The following is a 22,482-nucleotide window of genomic DNA, read 5'->3' as shown; positions in this document are numbered from 1 at the left end:
ACTGCACTCAACTCCCTCCTTCTCTTCCATGTGAGGATCTCAAACACCCGAAAGGATTGATTCTGCACTATCCACACCCACTACCCTCGATAACTTTAGTTTGTCCCTCACTTCCTTCACGAACTCACTCTGGGAGGGCAGTGGAGATGTGTTGTACCACCCCAGTCTGCACGCATCCCGACAGTCCACCACATCACGCACTCGCTGGAACTCCACAGTGGAATCCTCGACTACAAATGAGTGAGTCACCCACCCATCAGGTCAGTCACCGAATCCCGACTTCGGTAATACACGTAGATCCCCTGCAGGAGTTTGCTGGCCACCCCCCGGCGTTGGAAGGGCGGAAGGACGAGGAATTGACTGATTCTGGGCCGAATGGCGTCTGGGTGGGAGTAGAAGTTGTACACAGTGGCGAACCCCAGAAGGTGGTAGTCCTCCGACCGTTCATAACTGGAATGGACAGACAGAATACACTGCGAACAAATTCCACCGCGGATCCCCCTCAAAGTCGACGGGGAGGGCAGTCTCGATGAAAAACGTGGACATGATCTGCAGGTTGGCCATCCACACACTCGCACACGGAAAGGTACGGTCACTGCGGAAGACTTCCACCTCCGAGGGGACTCCCCCCATCTCCACGAGGGACGAGTAGACCATCTCCCCCGGCGGCCGTCTGCCCTTCTCTGCCTTCAGTTCTTCCAGGAATTGTTCTCGACTGGTGTGGAATCCCCCCTTCAGCATTTTGGCGAGTGCCCCCCGCACGTCGTCGGGCTGGGGTTACATGGAGGGGTACTCTGCAGAGGGAGGAGTCGACAGTGGGGCCATGGTCTATTTCAAGGAGAGTGTTGAGGGTTGTGGAGGACATTCTCAGTCCAATCTTTATCCATTTGTATCCAAATATTTGTTCTCTGGACTGTTAGATCACATTTATACGATTCGCCGAACAGTTGGTGAGTGTACTGTGGGTGGAAGGTCTCGACGGGGGCAGTCAGGTCACTCTCCTCCCTCACTGCGCATTAGGAGGGGGGCTCACCCAACTGAATTGTGATTGCTTTATTGGACTTGCATGAATACTTGCCATTTCTGTCCATATTACCACAAGCCAGTATTTACAATAATTTATTAAGTTAAATAATTATCGTTAAATTATAATAACTAGGCAACCTCATGTTTAATGGGCAGTCACTCTCATCAACAATAAAATCAATCTGAAAAATAAATGGTCAGAATGTATCGACCACAGAATCAACATTTCTGGAAAGCTCTGAAAGGAATTTATACCCCACAATCAGCCGACACAACTTCACATCTCTGGCATTAACCAAAAAAGGCAAATGAAATCGTTTAGAGAACAGGCAAATACTCTCACAAATCAGTCAAATGAGGATGGATAAAAACAACCGTTGCAGAAAATAAGTCAACTAATCAAAAACGCTAAGAATTCTCACGCTTGTGGACCCGACAGTCTTTGCATATACCATCTGAAAAAGCTCGAGTGGACTGACTAATAACTAAAAAATCTATTAGCATTCCAATTTTAAAGCCTCATTCAGACCAATCTCAGTTATCTCTATCAAAAATCATCGAAAAATTTGTCTTGAAATAAATATACCCTATCCTCACTCGATCAAAGTCACAGCATGGTTTCCGACCACAGCACTCAACAACAACACACTTATCAACCCTAACAAGATTTATTGCAGACGGATTCTCCAGCCCTCTTCAACCTACACCTCAGTGATATGCCAACTGATTCAGAAACACTACTCCTCTCCTACGCTGACGTTTCAAACTTAGCTAGACTCCCTGACCAAATGGCTAACATCTAACCGTATGACTCCTTCAGCCTCCAAATTGTCTATCACTGTTTTTAGCTCTGATAGACGACAATTCAACCTAAATCCAGCCCTTTATGTGGCCGGTGAAAGAATTCCTGTTGTAAAAAACTCGAAAATCCTTGGAATCGTATTCTATCAATGCCTATCTTTTACGCAACAGTTCATTTCCACCAAAATCAAACGCAAGCTGAACGTATTATGTCTTATCTGGACAATCTTAAGAATGCATAGCTCTGGTCTACAAACAATTTTTCAGGACATGAACTATGGTAGTCCAACATGGTCATGAAACCTGTCTCTATCAAATCTCCAAAAACTTCAAAGAATTAGGCTGCCGCACAATAATTGCCTAGTCCCCACTCCCATCGATCATTTCATTGGGAATCCTCTATCCTCCCGGTCGAAGACCATTTGGTGATGAGAGGACTCCAATTCCTCCACGAAATGCAAGACCTATTTCATCCAACCCACAAAATCTATTTTAGAAAACAAAAGACATATTATCACTACTCTGGCCAATCAATGCAGATGTCGCCCAAAAATACTCTTAACGAACAATTGGAAAACTGGGAAGAATCTAATCATTATTAAATCTCATTTCGAGCTATCATGATGCTTTCATAAATTTTTGATTCGCCCCACCACCAGTCCCTCCTTCAAAGCAATCACTCGACAGGTTCCTCCGCTTGCACAACTTTGCTCGGGACACAATCCACTAATTTTTGAAACATATCGATCCTCCACCCCTGAAGACATTTTTTCTTATCCTTGACCGCCTCACCTGTCACCACCTATTGGAATTCGGGATCTCTAAGAGCCACAATCCCTGTTTCTCGCTACCTAATTGCAGCCGGCTTCCCACATCTAGAAAAGCCGAGTTAACTAACCAACCTAAACCTACTCCACGGTGGGGTGGAGGACTAAGGCGACAATACAATAACTAACAATTAGAAAGGAGTAACGCGAGAATGAATAATTATACTAACTAATACTGAAGAGGGGGATAGGAGATTTTATCATCGAGTGGTTCCTCTCTCTTGCGGTAGGTATCCCAGCAAGCATTGATGACATCGTCGACAACCATATTGTTCACATTGTGAGAAATTAGTTTGAAAATGAAGAATCCGTCATCCTTCAAATAGTCATTCACAAACAGACGAAGAAGGGAAGGATTCTGACTGCCCTTCCGAATGTAGCTGGACACATACCGAGTCCTCTGTCGGACAGATACATAGTAATATAGCCAGTTGACACAAGAGTAGACAGTGTAGGCAGACACCAGCAAATACAACAGCCACAGCACCACAAAAATCTTTTCAAGGAATAAATTGACTTGGAGAACACACTGGACAGTGTATGTGTGTGGCCGATTGATTTCCCTCACAGTGAAGTCACAGTACGTCACACGGGGAAAGAAGGAGGACTCGTTGATCTCCCTTCCGTGGGCATATTCGTTGAGTATCTTGAATCCATACATATTGAACTGGAAGCCCAGGAAAGCGTTGAGAATGAAGAACTGACTGATAATATTCACCAGGAAGAGTATTTTAGTCACACAGTAGGAAATGGACAGATAATTCCCATGTCGTCTCCCCCCCGTCAGTGTCATAATCTTGGCCGTCACTGCCAGGGTCTTTCCCCGTGATAGGACATGGTCTCTGCGGAGGACGTAATTGTCGATCTCCCCGGCCACGGTGGTTGTGAATTTGTCCTTGTCGACAATCTTCTCCACGTTTTGAGCCTTTATGCAGGTGGCGATGATTTTGTTGAGGTTGATGCCCGAATTGGCCACATAGGCTCGCCACACAATGATGGGGATGTAGAAGGGGAGTGCCAGGAATATGAAAATGAACTGAATCCACTGGTAGTAGGCCAGAGTGCTGTCCCTCTGCAATATCTCCGTCGAGGGCAGTCTCCTGTCGAGGGACTGGTAGTAAGTCCCCTTCACCCAACAGATCGAGTTGGCGTAGGATATGTACTGTCCTGCCACTCACTCATCCTCTCTACCTGGGAAGTTGGCCGGACACCAGCAGTGGATTGGCTCACCCACATAACTCCGAGTTATCACCACAATTCCAAACAACACCAGCAATGTGGAGGCATAACGGTAGCTCAGTCGGTCTGCTGTGTCGTCGTCCTTCCGGGCATTCGAGGTTGTCACTGCTGTTCCGATGAAACGTACAAACTGCATTGCCGGGTTACACTATAATGATTTATTTAGATATCGAATTTATTTGAATTTATTTTTTCTACTTGTTCTAATATTATAATAAATTTAATAAAAATCATTCTTTTATCCCATAACTTTATTTCACTCATTCATAATTTATCGACTGTATGTCCACAATAAAGAAATCCATACCCTTTAGAAAACGTGATACATGGGGTGGTCGGAGAAGTGGATGATGCAACAACTTGTGGTGATTTAATCAATTGTGGGAATATTTAATAATCTATTAATCAATAATCAAATCCAATCATAGTCTGATTAATCAACAAATAAGAAAATAAAGTAAATAAGTTACTAAAAGCGAACAACTCGTTCGATGGCGTCGTAAATCCTCAACTTACTGGGGAGAATGTATTTCTCCATGTTGAGGGTGACATGAGTGTCCAGTCCACACACTCGCTCGACGGGGGCCTCCAATCTGAGAAAGCACTCTCTTTGCACGTGCGCACTAATTTCGGCCCCCACTCCGCCTGTCTGTCTGGCCTCGTGAGCCACGACGAGTCGGCCAGTTTTATTGACGGACTAAACTGTGGGGGATGACTACTTGGACGATGGTCTCCCCGTCGAATGGCATGACTGTCCGCAAGTCAATTATCTCGCAGTCCACCCCCAATTCCTTCTCCGCCAACTCGGCAGCCTGACGGAGTAACTGCACGATGGTCCCCCACCCCACCAAAGTCACGTGCTGTCCTGGACGAACCACGTGGGCCAGGGAAAGAGGGATTTCATAATCCTCCAAGGGGACGTCCTCCACGGCCAGTCGGTAGAGGAGTTTAGGCTCAAAGAAGAGACAAGGATTGGGGTCACGAATGCAGGAAAGAAGAAGTCCTTTGGCCTCTCTGGGTCCACGGGGGATGACAATTTTAAGACCAGGGCAGTGGGAGAAGTATGACTCGACGGACTGTGAATGGTAGAATGCTCCGTGGCCGACTCCCCCACAGGGAGCCCGAATAGTGAGTCCCCCACAGTCATACTCTCCATATGACCGATATCTCAATGTGGCAGCCTCGTTCACAATCTAAGCTGGGATTGGCCACTCAACTTGATCGAAGGCAGGGAAAATGTAGTCGGCGAATTGTATTTCAGCAATGGCAGTGTATCCCATCGAGGCTGCCCCAATGCCCAACCCCACGATGGCCTGTTCTGCGATCGGGGTGTTGAACACTCGTTGTTTCCCTACCAGTCCCTCATTTAGTGTCACCAAATTTATCTTGTAGACCAACAGAACATCTGAAGACCCCTCCGAAGGCCACATCCTCTCCGAAAAGGACTGGAATGAAGAGAGAGAATACTTGATTTGTTGTCAGACTCCAAAGCAATGGAGAGAGCGTCATTTACAGCCTCCAGGAGACTCATTTTTCTGCACTTGGCTAAATTATGGTCGTTGGTTTCGGGGACATAGATCAGAGAAGAGAATCGACGAATTATTTTCGGGAGGGTGGGGCAAAACATTAACCTCAATATTTTATTTAATCAACGCCCTACGAGGGTTGACAAGATAAATAATTCTCTCAGAAAAGGAGGTTTTGTTATCTTTTTTATACTGTCATTTTTAATATTTGTTAGAAAATTGTATTAATTATAATTTTGTTGTTAAATAATATAAATATACTACACGTGATTTGTTTGGTTAGTGTTGTGTGTCAACATTGAAAGAATGGGTGATAGAAGTGGATTCCAGGGAGGATTTGGAAATAGAGCAAAGTCCCAACGTGGAAGAGGGAGTCGAGCCCCTCCCCCCAAAAAGGAATGGGTGCCCATAACCCGTCTGGGTAGACTAGTAAATGAAGGACTCATAACTAACATCGACGAAATATTCATGGCCTCTCTCCCTATCATGGTTATTTATCCACTTCTGATGGATAGGAAGTCGAGATTGTGGACCTCCTCATCCCCGAGTTGACCGACGAAGTCCTCAAAGTCCAATCAGTCCAGAAACAGACACGGGCAGGACAGAGGACTCGTCACAAGGCCATTGTGGCAGTGGGGGATGGGAAGGGACATGTCGGCCTGGGCATTAAATGTTCCAAAGAGGCCGTCAACTCAATGCGGGAGGGAGTCAACCTCGCCAAACTCAACCTCATTCCAGTCCGGAAGGGCTACTGGGGCAACAAGATTGGTCAAATGCACACTGTGCCCTGCAAAGTGACTGGAACGTGTGGGTCAGTCCTTGTGAGACTGATTCCTGCCCCGAGGGGGACTGGACTGGTGGCAGCAACGGTTCCTCAAAAGTTGTTGAGGATGTGTGGTCTGGAGGATTGCTATACGTGTACGAGGGGGTCTACTGCTACATTGGCTAATTTTGCGAAGGCTATAATGATGGCTTTGGAGAATACTATGAAATATAGGACGCCCGAGCACTGGGCTAACAAACCTTTGCCTCTTACTCCTTTTGACCAGCACATTGATTCTTCTCTCCCTGTTCCTAAGTCTGGTGTTTATTTATGATTCCTTTCTGCTTTTAAATTGTCGTTTTCATTATTTTTATATTCATTCAATACATATTTTACAGACTGCGTGCGGATTGATTATTGATAATCCGTTTCATATGACAATTAACCGTTTCGAAAAGTTTCTCATAATCAACCAAATTCATAGACACCAAAGTTGGTTAAACTTGGAGGTATATGAGGAAAGTCGGATCTCTGCTCGGAGACAGTGAAGACACTGTAGACCTTAACCATAGAAAGTTGCTGGCTACCGCGACACTGAGCAGAATACGCAAAACATGGCTCCAAACGAAGCCTATCAACAAGGCTTTACAAAGCCTTTGCAAAACCTGTATTTTACAAATGTAGTGTATATTCACAACCTAAAGTGGGCTGCTTTCAGAATGAATTGTAGTAAAACTGACAAGACGCTGGTTATACTCTGGAGGGTTGTTCAATCAGTTATTGTAAATGTCTTCTATTGGGTATCCGATTGCTTTGCAATAATATTCGAATTAAACAACGCGTGTTTATAGGGAAATAAGAAAAAATGATATATTTAAACAACAGTTCGTTAGCAGAGGAAGGGACTTTAGTGATTTTTCCGGTCGATACTGGAATTACGCCATTCTGGAGGAGGAAAGGGGAATTGACTGGAGTCAGTGTCGTAGTTTGGGTAGAAGAAAGACGGATCATACACATTCCGAGGACAGAACCCATTCCTTACCGAATCCGCGTGACTCCCATTAAAATAGCGGAAGGACTCGTTATGATAGTCAAAAGGGAATGGGGAATGTTCAGGAATGTAATGTGAACTAGAATATAAGTCCACGACCAAACTCTAAAGGCATGTAGTGACCATTCGAGTGATAAGATGAGTGACCCATCTCCGGATACATCATCCTGTACGACCCGTCGTTATGTTTACCCACTCTCTTGGAAGGAGTGTACTTCCCAAATGTCTGGAGTGTGGGGACACAGGACTGAGTGGTCTGTTTTAATATGAGCGTATTTTTCTCCGTGATGGGTGCAATGGGGCCATGGTAGCAATCCCCCTCCAGGAATATGAAATTCATCAAAGTCTCCTCTTCCGACACGGCCTCGTTGGGGACGGAAACATCCTCACTGTTCTCACTCTTCCCCTCCTCCACACTCTTCTCGTGTTCGTAGAGACGGAGAATGTCACTCACTTCCTGCTGCTGTTCGGTGACAATGTGGGATATTATTTGCTGGGCCAAAATCATCGACTTGAGGACCCCTCTGAGGATGACATTCCTCACATACCTTATCTTTATTCGACGGTGTTCCAGTCCGACCTTCTGCTGCTCAACCTCGATGTTGGCCAGACTTATCTCCCTGATTTTGTTCATGTGGGCACCACCACGACCCATTATTCGCCCAAACAAAAAAGAGGGCACTCGAATCACCCGGGAACTACAATGTTGTCCCAACTCTACTTTTTCCCGATTTCCTGAGTCAATTCCTCGCCGTACACGAAATTGGTCGCCTTCCTGTTGGTCGACTTGAACGTCCGCGGAGTCACCTCTGCAAACTATAACCACCCCACTACTCGCCGGGGAGGGCACTCTGCTCGGCACAGGCGACAACTTGGTCTCCGGACATGGATAAAAGTCCGTTATTTTGGGGAGTTGATAGTTGTAGGGGGCAATTGGCTCACTCGGGGGAGACTGCAACTCATCCTCCGTCACTGCAATACAAGTGAGGGTACCCACCTTTATCCTCCTCCACAGAAGGGTGAACAGACTCGGGGACATGTTCACTCAGCACGGAATGTACTTCGCTCGTCTCTTCCTTCGCCTGAGGCTCGTCGGGTTGCTGCTTGTCCAATTTCTTACGCTTTTTGTTGCTCCGTCTTCGAACTGTGGCCTCCTTCTTGCGTTCAGTCTCCAATTTCTCATCCTCGATCTGCTGGAGGAGTAAGTCCGCATTCCGGTCGGCCTCGAGTGCCTGTTTTTGTTGGGCATGGACAATAATCTGCATGCACTCGCCACACCTCGCCAATGTGTCCTTGCATTAGGAAGTGTCCCCACCTGGTCAGTCACTGCACTCATTGTCCGCTGACAACTCTCGTTCGACGGGAATTGCCGCACCTTCTCTGCCAGGAACTTGACCACTTCGACATGTCCCCGTCGGAAGGCCGCATGGAGACAGGATATTCCTCGGGGATCACAAGCATGCACATCAGCTCCTGCATTGACCAGCAGTTGGACAATCTGGACATGGCCGACTGCATTCATTGAGTGAGCATTACCATTGCAAGCCAGCCACAAAGCAGTGCAGCCTCGTCTGTTTTTGACCTCGATATGTGCATTGCTGGAATGAGAGAACAGTCCTTACTTGCTGAGGAGTAGTTCAACCAACGACATCTTTCCACGGTCGATGGAGAGAGTGAGAGCAGTCTCCTTGTTTTGTGGGGCGGGGGGAGCATTCACATCTGCCCCATGCTTGATCAGAGTGGCAGCCACTTTATATAGTCCAAATGAGGCAGCCTCCATCAGAGGAGTGTATCCATTCTGGCAATATACAGCACACACACACCTTCGATCTATGCTCCACATTGGCCCCATTCCGCAACAGCAAATCGACTAGTTCGACCTTCCCGTGGAGACAAGCCAGAGTGAGGGCGGAGTTACGGGTGGACTCGAGATAGCAGTTGACGTCGCAGTTTTGTTCGATCAACAAGGCCACCACATCATAGTGCCCCCCCAACACCGCCAACATGCAGGGCGTAGTCCCCCCACACTTGAGAGCATCCCTACACATCACTCCCACATCCCCACCGTGAGTCAATGTCCACCCCGGCACCCACAATGGCCATAATTGTGTCCATATGTCCCCCCGATGCTGCAATCGCGAGGGGAGTGTGGTTGTTGGCATTCCGGTGGTTCACATTCGCCCCCACTTGGATGAGGAATATCACGACCTGACATGACCACCACTCCCAACCTCCACATTCCCGGCCGCACAAGCCAGACCCAGGGCTGTGTCCCGCCGATCAGTCACTTCCTCCAGGGCTGCTCCATAGTACACCAGTTCTTTTATGATTTCGACATTATTGGCGAGGGCGGCCGACATGAGGGGGGTATGTCCTACACATTCACTCACACTCTCCACCTTTCTTGTCCCGCTGGTGGAGGAGTCGGCCGAATATGTCGGGCGTCCTTCCTTGTCCCCAGACACTCGAGTTGGCACACGAACGGTTGCAGTGACGCTAACATAACCAACAGGGACAACTATGAAGGAAGACGGGAGTTGGCAGATATCCCCAGTCTCCCCCAAAAAGTCAATTTCCTCAGCCAAATTAGCAAATGTAGAGTCGAGGGAATCAGTCACGTCGTGACATTGGGCTAACAAAATGAAAGCAATGCCAAACAATTCACTTCCTGGTCAGTTCCGTTGTCTTGAAATGTGTCGAATCTAAATGAGTGAGAAATGCCATACAACGACTCGAATAGAGGATTGGCGTAGTTGTTGATAGAGGACAGTCCGTCAGACAACTGCACAATCAACACCACTCAATACCGCTTTCCTTGACTTGCGTAGATTGTAGGGAGTGCCGTCGTCTGCCTCATCTAGGTGTGAGGAGAGGACACACACCAGACAATGAGGGCGAGTCGGGTGGCTACAATATAAAATAATTCACACCTCATGTTGCCGAGTTTGATATTCGTAGATGTGTTCGTAGATGAGTGGAATAATATTGGGTTTCCCAGACTTGGCAGCCTCGTTGAGTGCAGTGGAACCATCGTTGAGTTGATGGAGAGGATCCGCCCCCTTTCTGTACAAATACGAAATGAGTTCAATATTCCCCGAACTGGCAGCCAATGTGAAGGGAGTGTGACCAGTCTCGGCCATACTCGCATTCAAACAATTAAACGAAAGGCCTGTCGATTAGTCCAAAGAGGGAAACAGTTTTCTAATAAATGGTAGGCCACATGGGAGTTTCCCTTATAACAGGCAATTAGCAGAGCAGTCATCCCATACTGATCGGCCTGCGAGAAATACTCCCGAATGCTCGGCCCAGTCAGTCGGCGGGCGAGTGCTGCATGGAGAGTGGACATGACCAACACGGAATCAGTTTCCGCAGCAAACATGACTGTAGTCTGAGATAGGTGTGTCTGGGCACAAGGATTAGCCCCATTGTCCAACAGTAGAGTGACTGTCTCGGCATGCCCCCATCGACATGCTTCCATCAGGGCAGTCCGTCCACCCAACTCCACATTCGCCTCCAGTCCGATCAGTCGTTCTGCAATGTCTGAATGCCCGTGTTTGCACGCCATGGACAGAGCCGTCTTTAGACCAGACCCACAGACATCATTAATTCCACTCACCACATCTAAACGCAGTCAGTCTGGGTGGACAACCAGGCATCTCCAACAGCACGTCGATGATCTGATCCGACCGGTACTTGACTGCCTCAATGAGAGCACTATAGCCATTGACAACACTGTGGAGAGTGTATGGCTTATACTCCATCAATAATTTAAGCAACTCGACGTTCTTTTTACGAATACTGAGAATGATGGGATTCTCATAGGCGTCCTCCTATCAATGGAGAGAGGGCATACGTGAATGGGTGTCCCCTTCTGCACTGCCCCACACTTGCAAACACACGGAGAGACTACAACTAACCACCAACCACCCACTCTCCGACGACTTTTCCGGCTTGGGAGGCACTTTGGAGGAGGCTCCATATCGGAGGAGTAGTCGGACGAGTGCTGTGTTGTTCTCCCTGACTGCGTACATGAGGGGAGTGCAGTAGTGCAAGTCGAATTCGTTCGGATCCGAGTCCTTGGCCAACAGCATCTCAGTGATCTCGTAGAACTGGCCCGCAGCAATAAGAGCAGTGGCCCCCGAGACTGGAATATGCCTGAAGGAGTACCCAGAGACCGACCAGACGTAGTGAAGCCATAATCGACCAACAAGTGGAGGATGGGGAACTGCTGGTTGTGGATCGCCTCCACCACGAATGTTGGGTCAGTCTTGAGTTGGGAAATGGAGGGAAGTTGGTCGCCTTCCAGAATGTTCTAAATCAATAAAAATGAGTACTTTGAAGAATGTGGTGTATTTACACAAATCATTGCAGGCACTTTAATGACCAAGGAGGTGTACTTGGAAGGAGAGAAAGGAGAGATCTTTTGGACAAGTCCTCGCAGTTTTTCTGCCCCATTGATGGAACAATCTGAACAAAAGTGTTCATCCTCTGAGTTGTGAGGGGAGTATCTCATCCTGTCGGGGGAGCCCGAATAGTTCTCCTAAACAGTGAAGGGGAGGAGTACCACGACAGGAAGTGGGGAGTCACGGGTGGGTCTGTTCTTTTTCTGTTTGCGAAGGAAGGGGGACTTGGGCATCTAAAGTGGTTATAAGTATTGCTTAATTAAAGGAAGGATGTACAAACATTACTCTAAATTTTGCCACAGATAAGCGAGTAAATTTAAATATTAAATTGTACTATTACTTAATTTAAAAAATAATGATATAATTTAATCAATTAAGATTTCATAATTAATATTTAAAAATACAAAAAAATAATTAATGTTTATTCCATTAATTTACAGCAATCAATAATCACTTTCCCAATCGACCTTGTTATCTCCACCATCTGTCTTGCCAATTAACAGACATATTCCACAACTGTCCATTTTATCGACCAAATTAATTCTCTTTAGGGTGATCTGATTTACTAAACTCGTCTATTCTTGCTGCATATTAATAGACAAATAATAACAGCCCATAGTGACCGACATGCAGTCTAGTGAATCACTCCTGGAGAGCGCACTAACCCACCTGAGTACATTTTCTGTGACTTTTCTCAGACAGACTGCCCTTCGTGACAGTCGATGATAAATCTGGGGGGTATGGAGTGTCCATTACTCAATCGAGGAGTGGAATGTGGTACTGTCCTTACTCACTCGAGATCAACAAATATGTCCTTCCCTCTGACTTGACCAACTTTTATCTCTTTTCCGACGGGCTGGACATTTCCTGGACAGTCTCCTCAGTGCCGACGGGGACAATTTATGTCAGTCCAATTGATAAATTGATGGAAATTCAAATTGAGGGGGAATCGACTCATTTAGGTGGAGTGGTGGACGGACTGTGCACTGCCTATGCACTCCACCACTGTCACGGAGACGGGAAAATATGTCTGCTGGTGGATAAGGGTACTCTGTGTTGTCCTTTTTTAGAAAAGGGAGAGAGTCGGGGGATATTTTATTTGGATAGGACATTTCGGTGGCATTTCATGTCTGGTTCATTCATGGGGTACTATCGGGGGCTTCTCTCTCGTTTGGGTGTCCACAAGTGGTACTACGCATTCACGGACTACGGAATGCCACAACTCACCAAGGTATGTCCATGTTCACCATTCTTCAGTTCTGGCTTAATTTGCTTACCAACATTCCCAGTCTACAGTCGTAATCAGCTCCTACATTTTTCGAAATTGAACTTTTTTAATTAATTTAGTTTATATGTTTTTTAATTTTGTTAAATATATGTTTATTTTTAACAATAAAATGTCAGAAAGAGTTTGATTTTTGCCGCCTTTTAACTGACAAAATATTTTGTTGTGTTTCTTTTGATGCTCCAAGAAAATTTGAACTGCAATAAAATAAAGCAGATTTGTGAAAAGTTGTTAAAGGATGGAGAAAAGTTGACTAAAGAAAGACAACAGACCTTGCTAGAATTGAACAACAAAGTTCAAATCGACTTTAATCAGCCATAGGACATGGAAATAAACAGCTACATCAAGCAAAACGAGCAATTGAAAGAGAGCAACCTAGAATACAAGGTTATTCTCAATTGAAGCATCTTCCCAGGCCAGAAATGAATCCTTAGAAACAAAAATGTCTATAAACACTGAGCAATTTGAAAGAATGGAGGATAGGTGGGGTCGAGTGATAATTCCCAGAGTCAACAAAGCCCGGGACATGTGCAGTCTACTATCCCAGCACACCGCCTCCATAGAAGCCTCAATGAAGAGATGTACAGAATACATTAATCATGTAGTCGAGGAGGACAAGACTTCTCTCCGTGAAATAACCGCCTACAACGAACTGTCTCTAAACGTATGGCCAGGAGATGTGAGTCTTAGGAGTTGGCTGGTCGTTTTGACTGCCTGACTTTGCGTGCTGAGACTGTCATCGAGGACGTCCACACAACCAGTAGACATTTCTGTTCACATTTATTCAGTCGAGGACCACAAAGAACGGTCTCGACTTGACCTTCAGGCTGTGAAAAGTGAAAATGCACAACTCGACTTTCGTCTGGAGGGTCTGACTGTCCAACACGCCGATTCGCTTAATTTAATCAGCAGTTTGGAGTGCTCTCTTCGCAGCCACCAAAAAACAATCGAAACCACACAAATCTGCATTTCTGGTTGTCGAAATGTATTGAGTGGTAGAACATGTCCTTCCTTTCCTGAGCAATGTCCGCCTGTGGAGTGTTGGGTTGGCAGACTCGTTTGATTGTCAACAACGTCTAATACATTCCAATATTGTCATCAAACTGATTATTTTGTAGACTTCTGTTGAAAGAAAGTCACGTAAATTGATAATTGCTGTCCTTTCTTTGTTATCTCTACGCTTTGGACATTCGCTCAGGAAGATCAGGGACATCAAAGTGGCCGACGTTTGTTTGATGAGTGAAATACAAAAAGATATCACGACTATTATATCCAAGTATTGTTAGTACTGTCACGTGAGGTTCCTCGCTTATATAGCACACCAGGGGATGCTGAACACACGTGTGATCAGGGAAATAGGTGGAGTGGTGTCCTCCACTTTAGACCACATCACTCAAAAGTGGACACAACTGGACTTGCAGTACAAGCAAGTGTCCCTTCAGTTGCAGAATACACGCGAGGAAGTTATTCTTGTCCATTCTCAACTGGACACAGCTGCAACCGAAATTCTGACCCAACGCGACTTGATTTCGGAACTTGAGAATGCTTTGGAGACACAGAAACAATTTTGTGCCAATCAGAAGGACAATATTAATTCACTGCTTGTAAATCATGAGGAAGAGACACTCAGATTGAGAGAACAGTCTGCCTCACTCCAATCCAGACTGGATGACACTCTCCTCAGGTTGGAGACTCGAGAAAACGAGAGTGGAGTGTTGATGACCCGATTGGAGGAAAGTAGAGCGGAGATACAAAAAGTGACAAATCAAGTCGACCAGCTGAGTCACCAACTCAACATTACTTCCCAAAAGGTGGAACAGAAATCTGAAGAGAATGACAATTTGCAAAGACTGTTGGGACTTGGAAAAGCAGAGGTGGAGACTGTGTCTTCTCAATTGCTATCAAACAAGAAAAAACTACGAAAATGTCAGAAAGACCTGTCAAGCCAGAATAAAATGACCCAAGAATTGACTTTGGCGCTGGAAACTTCAAAAAATGAGATTGGACAGATACTTCAGGACCTCAGCCATGCACAGGCAGAACTCGAGAAGAGCACTGCCAGGGTGGTCGAGCAGACAATCAGAGGGGAAGCATTAGAAGCATCACTGGAGACGTCCAATACTGAGAAGCAATCATTGACAGATCAACTCAGTTCACTCAGAGATGAGTTGGGAATGATTAACGATCTTTTGAATGAGCAAAGACTCTCAAACAAGGAAATGTCCACTTTGAGAGAATCAGAGCGATTGGATGCCCAGTCCGTACAACGAGAGTGTCAAAAGCTCACCAAATTGGTTCAAAAAACGGAAGCGACTGTCGAAAGTGTAACTTTGGCGAACCAACAACTTCAATTGGTGGTGGATACTCAAGTCAATGAACTGCATGAGAAAGAGGAGAGAATTGTCCAGTTCACTGAAGAGTTGGGTGGACTAAGGACAATGATCGACGACCAGAAATTGACAATAAATGAGATGAGGAGTAATTGTAATGGGAAGGAAAGGACCATCGACGAGTTGAGCACACACATAAACACACTCAACAGAGATGTGGAATTGGCCAACAGTCAATTATCTCAACTACAACATGCCAATAAAGATTTGTTGACTCAGTTGGCCCATTGCAAGGAAAGACTGAGTCGTGCGAATGAACAGGTCGGAGATCTACAAAGAGAGGGACACGCAACTGGTCTCCAAATTGACGACCTCCGAGCTATAAACGACAGTCAAAGAATAGAAATGGGACACAAAGACCAGGAAATATCAATTTTGAGATCGACGAGTAAAGGAACAACCAACGAATGTGTTTCACTCCAAATGGCCTTAAAAGAAAGGGAGAAGATTATCGAGGAATTGCGGACTCGTGAAAATGCAATCAGTGAGGAACTGTCTCAACTCAAAAATTGGAATGCTAAGGAAATAACCCGACTGAGGGAGACGGTGACTGACGGAATGGTTGAAAGGGACAGTCTCCAGCACGAGATAGACCGTCTCCGGGCGGAAAGCGCAGCAGAGAGTGCAGTCATGACAAAAAGAGAGGAAAAGTTGGAGGAGATGGAAGAGATCATTGCGGGATTGCAGAACAGCAGGGCAGAAGTGGAGAGTGTGCGGGATGAACTGAGGATATGTCAGCAGCAGTTGAGGGAGTCTCGCCAAATGGGGGAACAGGACGCAAAGACAATTGTCGAGTTGAAGAACGACGTGGAGAGATGTGTGGAGGACAATAATTCGCTGTTGCTGGAAGTGGACACACTCAAACGTCGAATTGAGATGGAACACAACGAAAAAAGAGACGCAAAGTTGGTGGTGAAAACACAGCAGAAGAACTATGTCCGTGTGGATAACGAGCTGAGAATGTCTCGCGAGGAGTTGGCCAAATACGATCGACGGATTGAACAAATGAGGGAGGAGAAAGACTCGGAGATAACCAAGTTGAGAGAAAGTGAGTCAGAGACTGCCCTGGTGGTGGCTCAGTTGAGGGAGATGACACAAAAACTGGAAGCAGAGAAGAGAGAAGCAGTCCTTCTGGCCAGTCGACACAAGGAGGAGTACAACTCTGTCCTCAGAAAGAACACAAGTATTGAGGCAGACCTGGAGAAAGTGAAGACTCGGCATGTACTGTCCTGTCTAACGGGCTAGTCAGTGGAAATTCAGAATCACCTCAACCAACTCAAGCAGAAGGAGGACGAACTAGCTCTGAGGGACCAGAAGATAGAGCAAATGGAGAGAGGACTGCAACCGGAAAGGACTCGTCACCCCGTCTGGGAAAGCAGTGCGTGATGGTTTAGGTTATTCTCACGAGCACTCCCATCGACAAGTCTGATATTAAATTGGGCTCGAGACGCAAGAAAAAAGTAATCGCGTCCAAACCCAAAGCGGTGAAAGCCTCGCACGATGTTTTCTCGTTCGACGTGAGGGTTTTGGAATCATGGACTGTAGGAAGAAGACGATCACGATTTCCTGCAAAATAAGACATTTTCCACCACTAAAGAAGACAATTCTCAGAAAAAGTACAAATTGCGTCCGCGTGCGAGATACAACTGGTTTGACAACTAGGCTTGTTGGCTTAATGTTGTATTAGTAGTATTATCTGTTAATTGTCTAACAGGCGAGCTTGTTCGACTTGCGCATGATTTGTGCCACGTACTTGTCCGGCAGTCCCAACGCCCTGACATTAACTTTAGTTCATCAACTTTAATTCTTCAAGCTTCTCCATTTTTATTTTGTTGACCCTCTCTTGGTGATTCTTTTTGTCCTCCATCAGTCGCTTTCCTTCCTTGAAGTAGTCACATCGTGCGTTTATCAGCTCTGTCTCCTTCTGACGGATTTGGTGTCGCAGGTCCGCGGCATACTTCTGGTTGTTCTTTCTCCTCTCCTCGCACTCCTGTCGTTCCTTTTCCATTAGTTCTGTCTGCTTTCTGTCTGTAAGTCATTCAAGCAGACCGAAGAGTTGTCTCAAATTGATTGCGCTCCTTCTGCGCCTCAATGGCCAACTGACGTTCTTTTTGCCTGTTCTGAATGCACCGTGCACGGGACAAATCCTCTTGCACCTGCTTACTCCGAATGGCGTCCTCCAATTCTTTCCGTCTCCACCGCCGTTCGTTTTCTTCTTGAGCTCTTTTGGCTCGTAGGTAGTCTCGATTGGCCTGCTCATCGATTGCTCTTTCTTGCATTCCACGGAGACTACGACTGATATGCTCCTCATTACCGAGCAATCTCCTGCTCTTTCTCAAACCGCAGTTTCTCGGCTTGTGCTTGCTTTTCTGCTTCTTCTGCGGCCTTTTTCTTTTGGTATTGAATCATCTTCTGATCCTCGACCTTGTCCAACTCTTTGAGCAACTTTCTTTTCTCAATTAGTTCCTTGTTTGCCTTGTTTAGTTCGTCCTGAACCAATTAAATATCACCACCAACAATATGCTGCTGTTTTTCAATCGCCTTCTTCTGCAACGTCGATATTTCTTCATTAATGAGTTGCCGACTCCTTTCCTTGATCATTTGGTTTTCCTGGTCCTTAGTTTCCAGTTCGAGCAGTCTATGTGAGGCACTCAGTCCTACTTCTGAGTCTGGTTTTCCTTTATTTGCTCGATTATGGCCGCCGCTCCAAGCTTCTTCTCGATCATTCTTTTTTCTTCGATTCTTTCTTGGATTTTGATTTTATTGAGTCGTTCTTCCTCCATCATTTTGTCGAGTCTTCTGATCTCATCTTTCATTTCTTTGTTGATTTGCCTCTTTTCCATAATCTGAAGATCTCGGATAGTCTGACACTTGGCATTCTCGATCATTTCATTTATTTTCTTCCATATATAACATCCCTACCCGGATCTCGTCGATCTGCTCTATTCTTTGCTTATTCACCCTTTCGAGCAGTGAGTTCATCTCCCTCTGTTCAATGTTGGCCAGACTATTCTCGTTTTCTGCCAACAATCGCTCTTCGTCCAATTCCTTCAGGATTTGCCTCCGTCGATTGACTTGTTCCTGCCCAATGAGACACCCTTATACTTCCAGTCCAGCGATCTCGGCCTTCCTGGTGTCTTCGAGTTCCTCCTTCTCTTTCTTGGTCAGCACTCGGGCGGCCGATTTTATTCTCTCAAACTCCGCCCGACGCACCACCACCGACTCATCAGTCTTGGCGTCCCGTGGCACTCTCGTGGTTATCAATATCCTCTACATTAAATTCCTGACCAAATCCTTCGTCAGGACTGTGATCACGTTCTGTGGCTGAGTGGGCTCATTCATGCGCTCGTTTCTTTTTTTCACATGATTAGGAACTCCAAAAAGAAGTTCATCCACGTGCGACTGGCCAAAAACTGTTTTGTATGTTCGTCCTCGAGATGACTGTGTTATTGTGCTGGCACTCGGTCGACTCTGAGAAACACTCATCACTTTTCGTCGCCTGGAAACACTGCTTTTTTATTCCTACACATATTTGTGTGATTAAATATATTATTTCCTCAATTCCATCCTTGATTCAAGAAATTCTCATTTTATCTGCCAATACTTCACATGGACAATTCTGACATGATTTGGTGATCCTTCATTTACCGTGTTATATTTGTAGACATCGTTTTACCCCAAACAAGATTTGTACTTCACTTTTATGATTCTATTTTATGATCATTTCAATTTAAAACCTTAGCAAAGTCTGCAATTTTTGTTGCCTAAAATGTGTTGACATCATTTAGAGAAACACGTCTTTGTTTTTAAAATTAAATTGATCCTAATTTGTTATCGGGCGCATTTTATTTTGACTTTCAAGTTACTTTAAATTTTATAAAAGTTGCCTAGCGATTTATGTCAGACGAGAACGGTGTCATAAAGGGTGATAAATTACAAGTCAAGTCACTAGAAACATTATGGAAATGCATCTCGGCCTTCATTCTCGGTAGAATGAAAGAAAACAAAGTGATTCCGTGGCTTATTTGATTAGGGGGTCATCATTCCCAACCTGGGGACTTTCACCTTCGCAAAATCCCCTGAAATGGCAGGCCAAATGGAACAGCGTCCAATATTCTTACTTTCAGAAAAAATTTGTCACAACTTTAAAATCGAGACCCCGAACTATTACTTGGCGGGTTGTCGGTCGACTTGAATGGTAGAAACAATTCCCTTGGTCAAGGTCAGTCTGTCCTCTCTGGCCAGTGACTCTGGGTTCAATAGGAGTGAGGTGGAGGAAGAGATTCAGAGAATTGTCAAAAAATTCTATCAATCATTGGCCAAATCAAAAAATGTTGATTTGATTTTTAGTCGAATTGGGAAATTGACTATTCGTGAAAACAAGAGTAAAATGAAATTTTTCACATCCTTCATGCTCGAGCTGGGTATTGGAAACCACCAAATAAATACACTCAAAAACGTATTTTGACAACATTTACCAATTAGCGACTGAACACGCCCAATTCGGTAACGACTGGTCACTCAACTGTAAATGAGCATGTTCGGATTGTCGAGTACTCACCACAACTATTTCTTAGAAGTGCTGGTCATTCCAGTTGTGGGGAATTGTCCATTGGTTGCTCGTCTGTGTTAGACAGGACTTGTCCCCATTCCCAGTCACCCACTCAAATCAACCAATTTCCCGACAAGGAAGCAGAAAAAAAGCAAAGTCTAGAAATCACTCCTCCTGTGGAAAGAGAAATGTGTGACTCCTGCATTCAGAAGGCACTCACACCAGACGACGAGTCCCTCCGAGTCGAGAGAGAGCGACGTCGCAAAGAACAGGACGAAAATTACTACGAGTTTATAATGAACCAAAAAAGGGACTTTGAGCAAAACGAGCAAGTTCAAATGAAATCTAAAATATAAGAAAATGCGTGCACTGAGGAAGATGGCATGTCAACAAGTGGCGGGCTTCAATTTGGGGATTGCGGAGGCCACAAAAGCACTAAAAATGCAGCGCCCAATACAAGAATCATCAGAAAAGTGTCTTCTGCCAGACGTTTCTCGTAGGAATGATAAACACATTTTTGATCTGAGCAGACAAGTAGCCATGTGATCTTAATTAGATTGCCCAAAACTCCGACAGAAAAAAGGAGGAGGAAAAGAAAGCATTTGAGGAGGCTCAGACAAACCTGGTGAAGTTAGCAAAAGAGTAAAGTTTTGTTACAAGCTCGGCAGAGTGCGAGAATTCAACGAGAAAGAGGAGAGAGAACGACAAAAAAGAATGGAGGCCTATCGTCAAGAACTGGACAACCAAATAGTGAAGAAAGCCCAAGTAATGTTTAATATCACTCATAGCTGGACTGGCGAGTGAGTGCACAAAACAGTCGGGATGAAATCCAGTCGTGTGTGGCCTACCTTCAACAGAAACGCCCTCAGTTCTACGACAAGAAAATAGCAGAGAGAAACGCCAAGGAAAATATGGACAAAGTCAAAGCCGCGGCCGAAGAGGCAGCTCGAACAAAGAGAGAAGCACAAATGCAAGAAAAGACAATCGTGGACGAGGCAAAGGAAAGGTAAAACACAAATCAAAATGGGTTAGTTTGAAAAATGATTTGCTGACTCAATGCCTTCGAGACAGAGCAATGAAAGAACACAACGCAAAGGAATGGACTAACCAAGCACACAAAAAACATCAGACCGACCAACTTGGGAGGGTCAGGACACAAGAAGACCGACTTTTGTTAGAACAATGCGACAAATACAGACGGTGTGTTCGCTGCAAGAGAAACCCCAAAAACAAACACCGAAATAACTTTTACCCGCACTACAACACAAGAATGGGAGGAATGTACATTGCCTAACTATACTCACTACTCCATAACCACAATTATTAATAAATCAAAAAACAGAGAGAATCAAAAGTACTCGGACTCCATCACTTCCGTCAACGTCTGGTCAATCTGCTCCAATCCCCACAATCTAAAACAGTCCTACCGCAGTTCAACCTAAACACAGGGTCTTGTTGGGTGATGAGGGCAATCTCCATTTGGTCAGCCTTCAACTCACTGCCGACAGCCTTGCTGAGAGCAGTGATTGCGATCTGACTTTTATGAACAAATATACAAATAGTATTTCATTGAGTCCCATTTCCGTGGCTGCCTCGATCATCTTCTCCAACTCCTGCACAGCCTCCGACATCTTGGCCCCCGAAGCAGTGGCGTTGTACCCACAGCAAAACCCCGTGGGGTCAGTCTTGTAGATTTGAGGAGCCCCATCCACGTCAAGTCCAATCACAATCATCGCTATAAACTCAATTAAACTCATCACAGCATCCCAATGGCCGCATTTGGGCAGATTGCGTATAAACTTGGTTTATGTCGGCCATCCGTTCACATAGATTGTCCGCAGTTATGGGATATCCGTACTTATATTGGAAACTGACTGCCTCCTGTTCAGCCCTCGTAGCCATTCGCAGACTGTCGGCTGCAAGTAAGCCAACACACGTGTACCGTGCATTCCAGTCATCACACAACCAACACGTTCATTTATTGGGTAGACGTTAGTCCAGCTCGATGGGTCGATCAGCTTGTCGGGTACTTTTTTCTGAGTTACGGCGACGACGGCGTCCTTTCCCTTTACGGCCACTGTTGTACATCCGGCATTCGATATGGACTTGAAGGAATATTCTTTTTAATATTGAGATGGATATTACCGACTTGGTACAATTTCCCCTGAGGTGAAAATACAGTTATGTAACGGTCAAACCCAGAAGTACCACGTGGAGGCATTGGAGACTGTTAATTTATATTTTATTTGAAAAATAAATAACTTTAGCAATTATTAATTTATATAGCAATTTGCTTGCATCCAGATTTATGCAAAAGTTTGGAATCAAGAAAACAAAAAGGCTGATTTAGTTTAATCAGTTGCGGCCGACGAGTTTGCCAAAATAAACGTAAATAAAACGACCAGAACCGATACTGTGTGGAATACAAAAAATACGATATTTTTATCCATAGCAAGATCACAAATACGATTACCATTATCGAGGTAACGTCCCAAGGTTTCTTGAAAGAGGTCCAAGTGGAGAAAATACACACATACGACATTTTTAAGATTATCCCCCGTCGTCCTTACAATATTGCGTCTACATATTGCAAGAGCCACCTCGACAACCTTGGAATAC

General features: G+C 45.2%; 2 protein-coding genes and 1 pseudogene across 2 annotated transcripts; 1 reads left to right on the top strand and 2 right to left on the bottom strand.

Moving 5' to 3' along the window:
• Positions 1-2,806: 2,806 nt before the first annotated feature.
• Positions 2,807-4,029, bottom strand: LOC115230406 (innexin unc-9-like). Its single transcript, XM_036499646.1, is given in 1 exon segment — positions 2,807-4,029. A coding segment is annotated over 1 exon segment (1,206 nt). The 3' UTR covers positions 2,807-2,823.
• Positions 4,030-4,330: 301 nt separating this feature from the next.
• Positions 4,331-5,323, bottom strand: LOC115230402 (annotated as a pseudogene).
• Positions 5,324-13,587: 8,264 nt separating this feature from the next.
• On the top strand, positions 13,588-20,873 carry LOC115230401 (spindle pole body component 110-like). The gene is made up of 6 exons (XM_036499643.1): positions 13,588-13,600; positions 13,710-13,832; positions 14,239-16,532; positions 16,572-16,689; positions 18,976-19,001; positions 20,652-20,873. Exons 1-6 carry the CDS (start codon positions 13,588-13,590, stop codon positions 20,871-20,873), a joined length of 2,796 nt encoding a protein of 931 aa, XP_036355536.1.
• Positions 20,874-22,482: the final 1,609 nt, after the last annotated feature.

Source organism: Octopus sinensis, unplaced genomic scaffold (assembly GCF_006345805.1).
Source record: "Octopus sinensis unplaced genomic scaffold, ASM634580v1 Contig15467, whole genome shotgun sequence".
Lineage (NCBI taxonomy): Eukaryota > Metazoa > Mollusca > Cephalopoda > Octopoda > Octopodidae > Octopus > Octopus sinensis.
The sequence above is the reverse complement of the archived record's forward strand: the minus strand, read 5'-3'. Positions and strand labels throughout refer to the sequence as shown.

Bases quoted from the DNA above. Each gene is read 5' to 3' on its own strand.
- LOC115230401 (XM_036499643.1), top strand. The intron at 13,833-14,238 runs GTTTGGAGTGCT...TCGCTTATATAG, and splicing joins TTCGCTTAATTTAATCAGCA to CACACCAGGGGATGCTGAAC. The intron at 16,690-18,975 runs GTGCGTGATGGT...TTATATTTGTAG, and splicing joins TCACCCCGTCTGGGAAAGCA to ACATCGTTTTACCCCAAACA.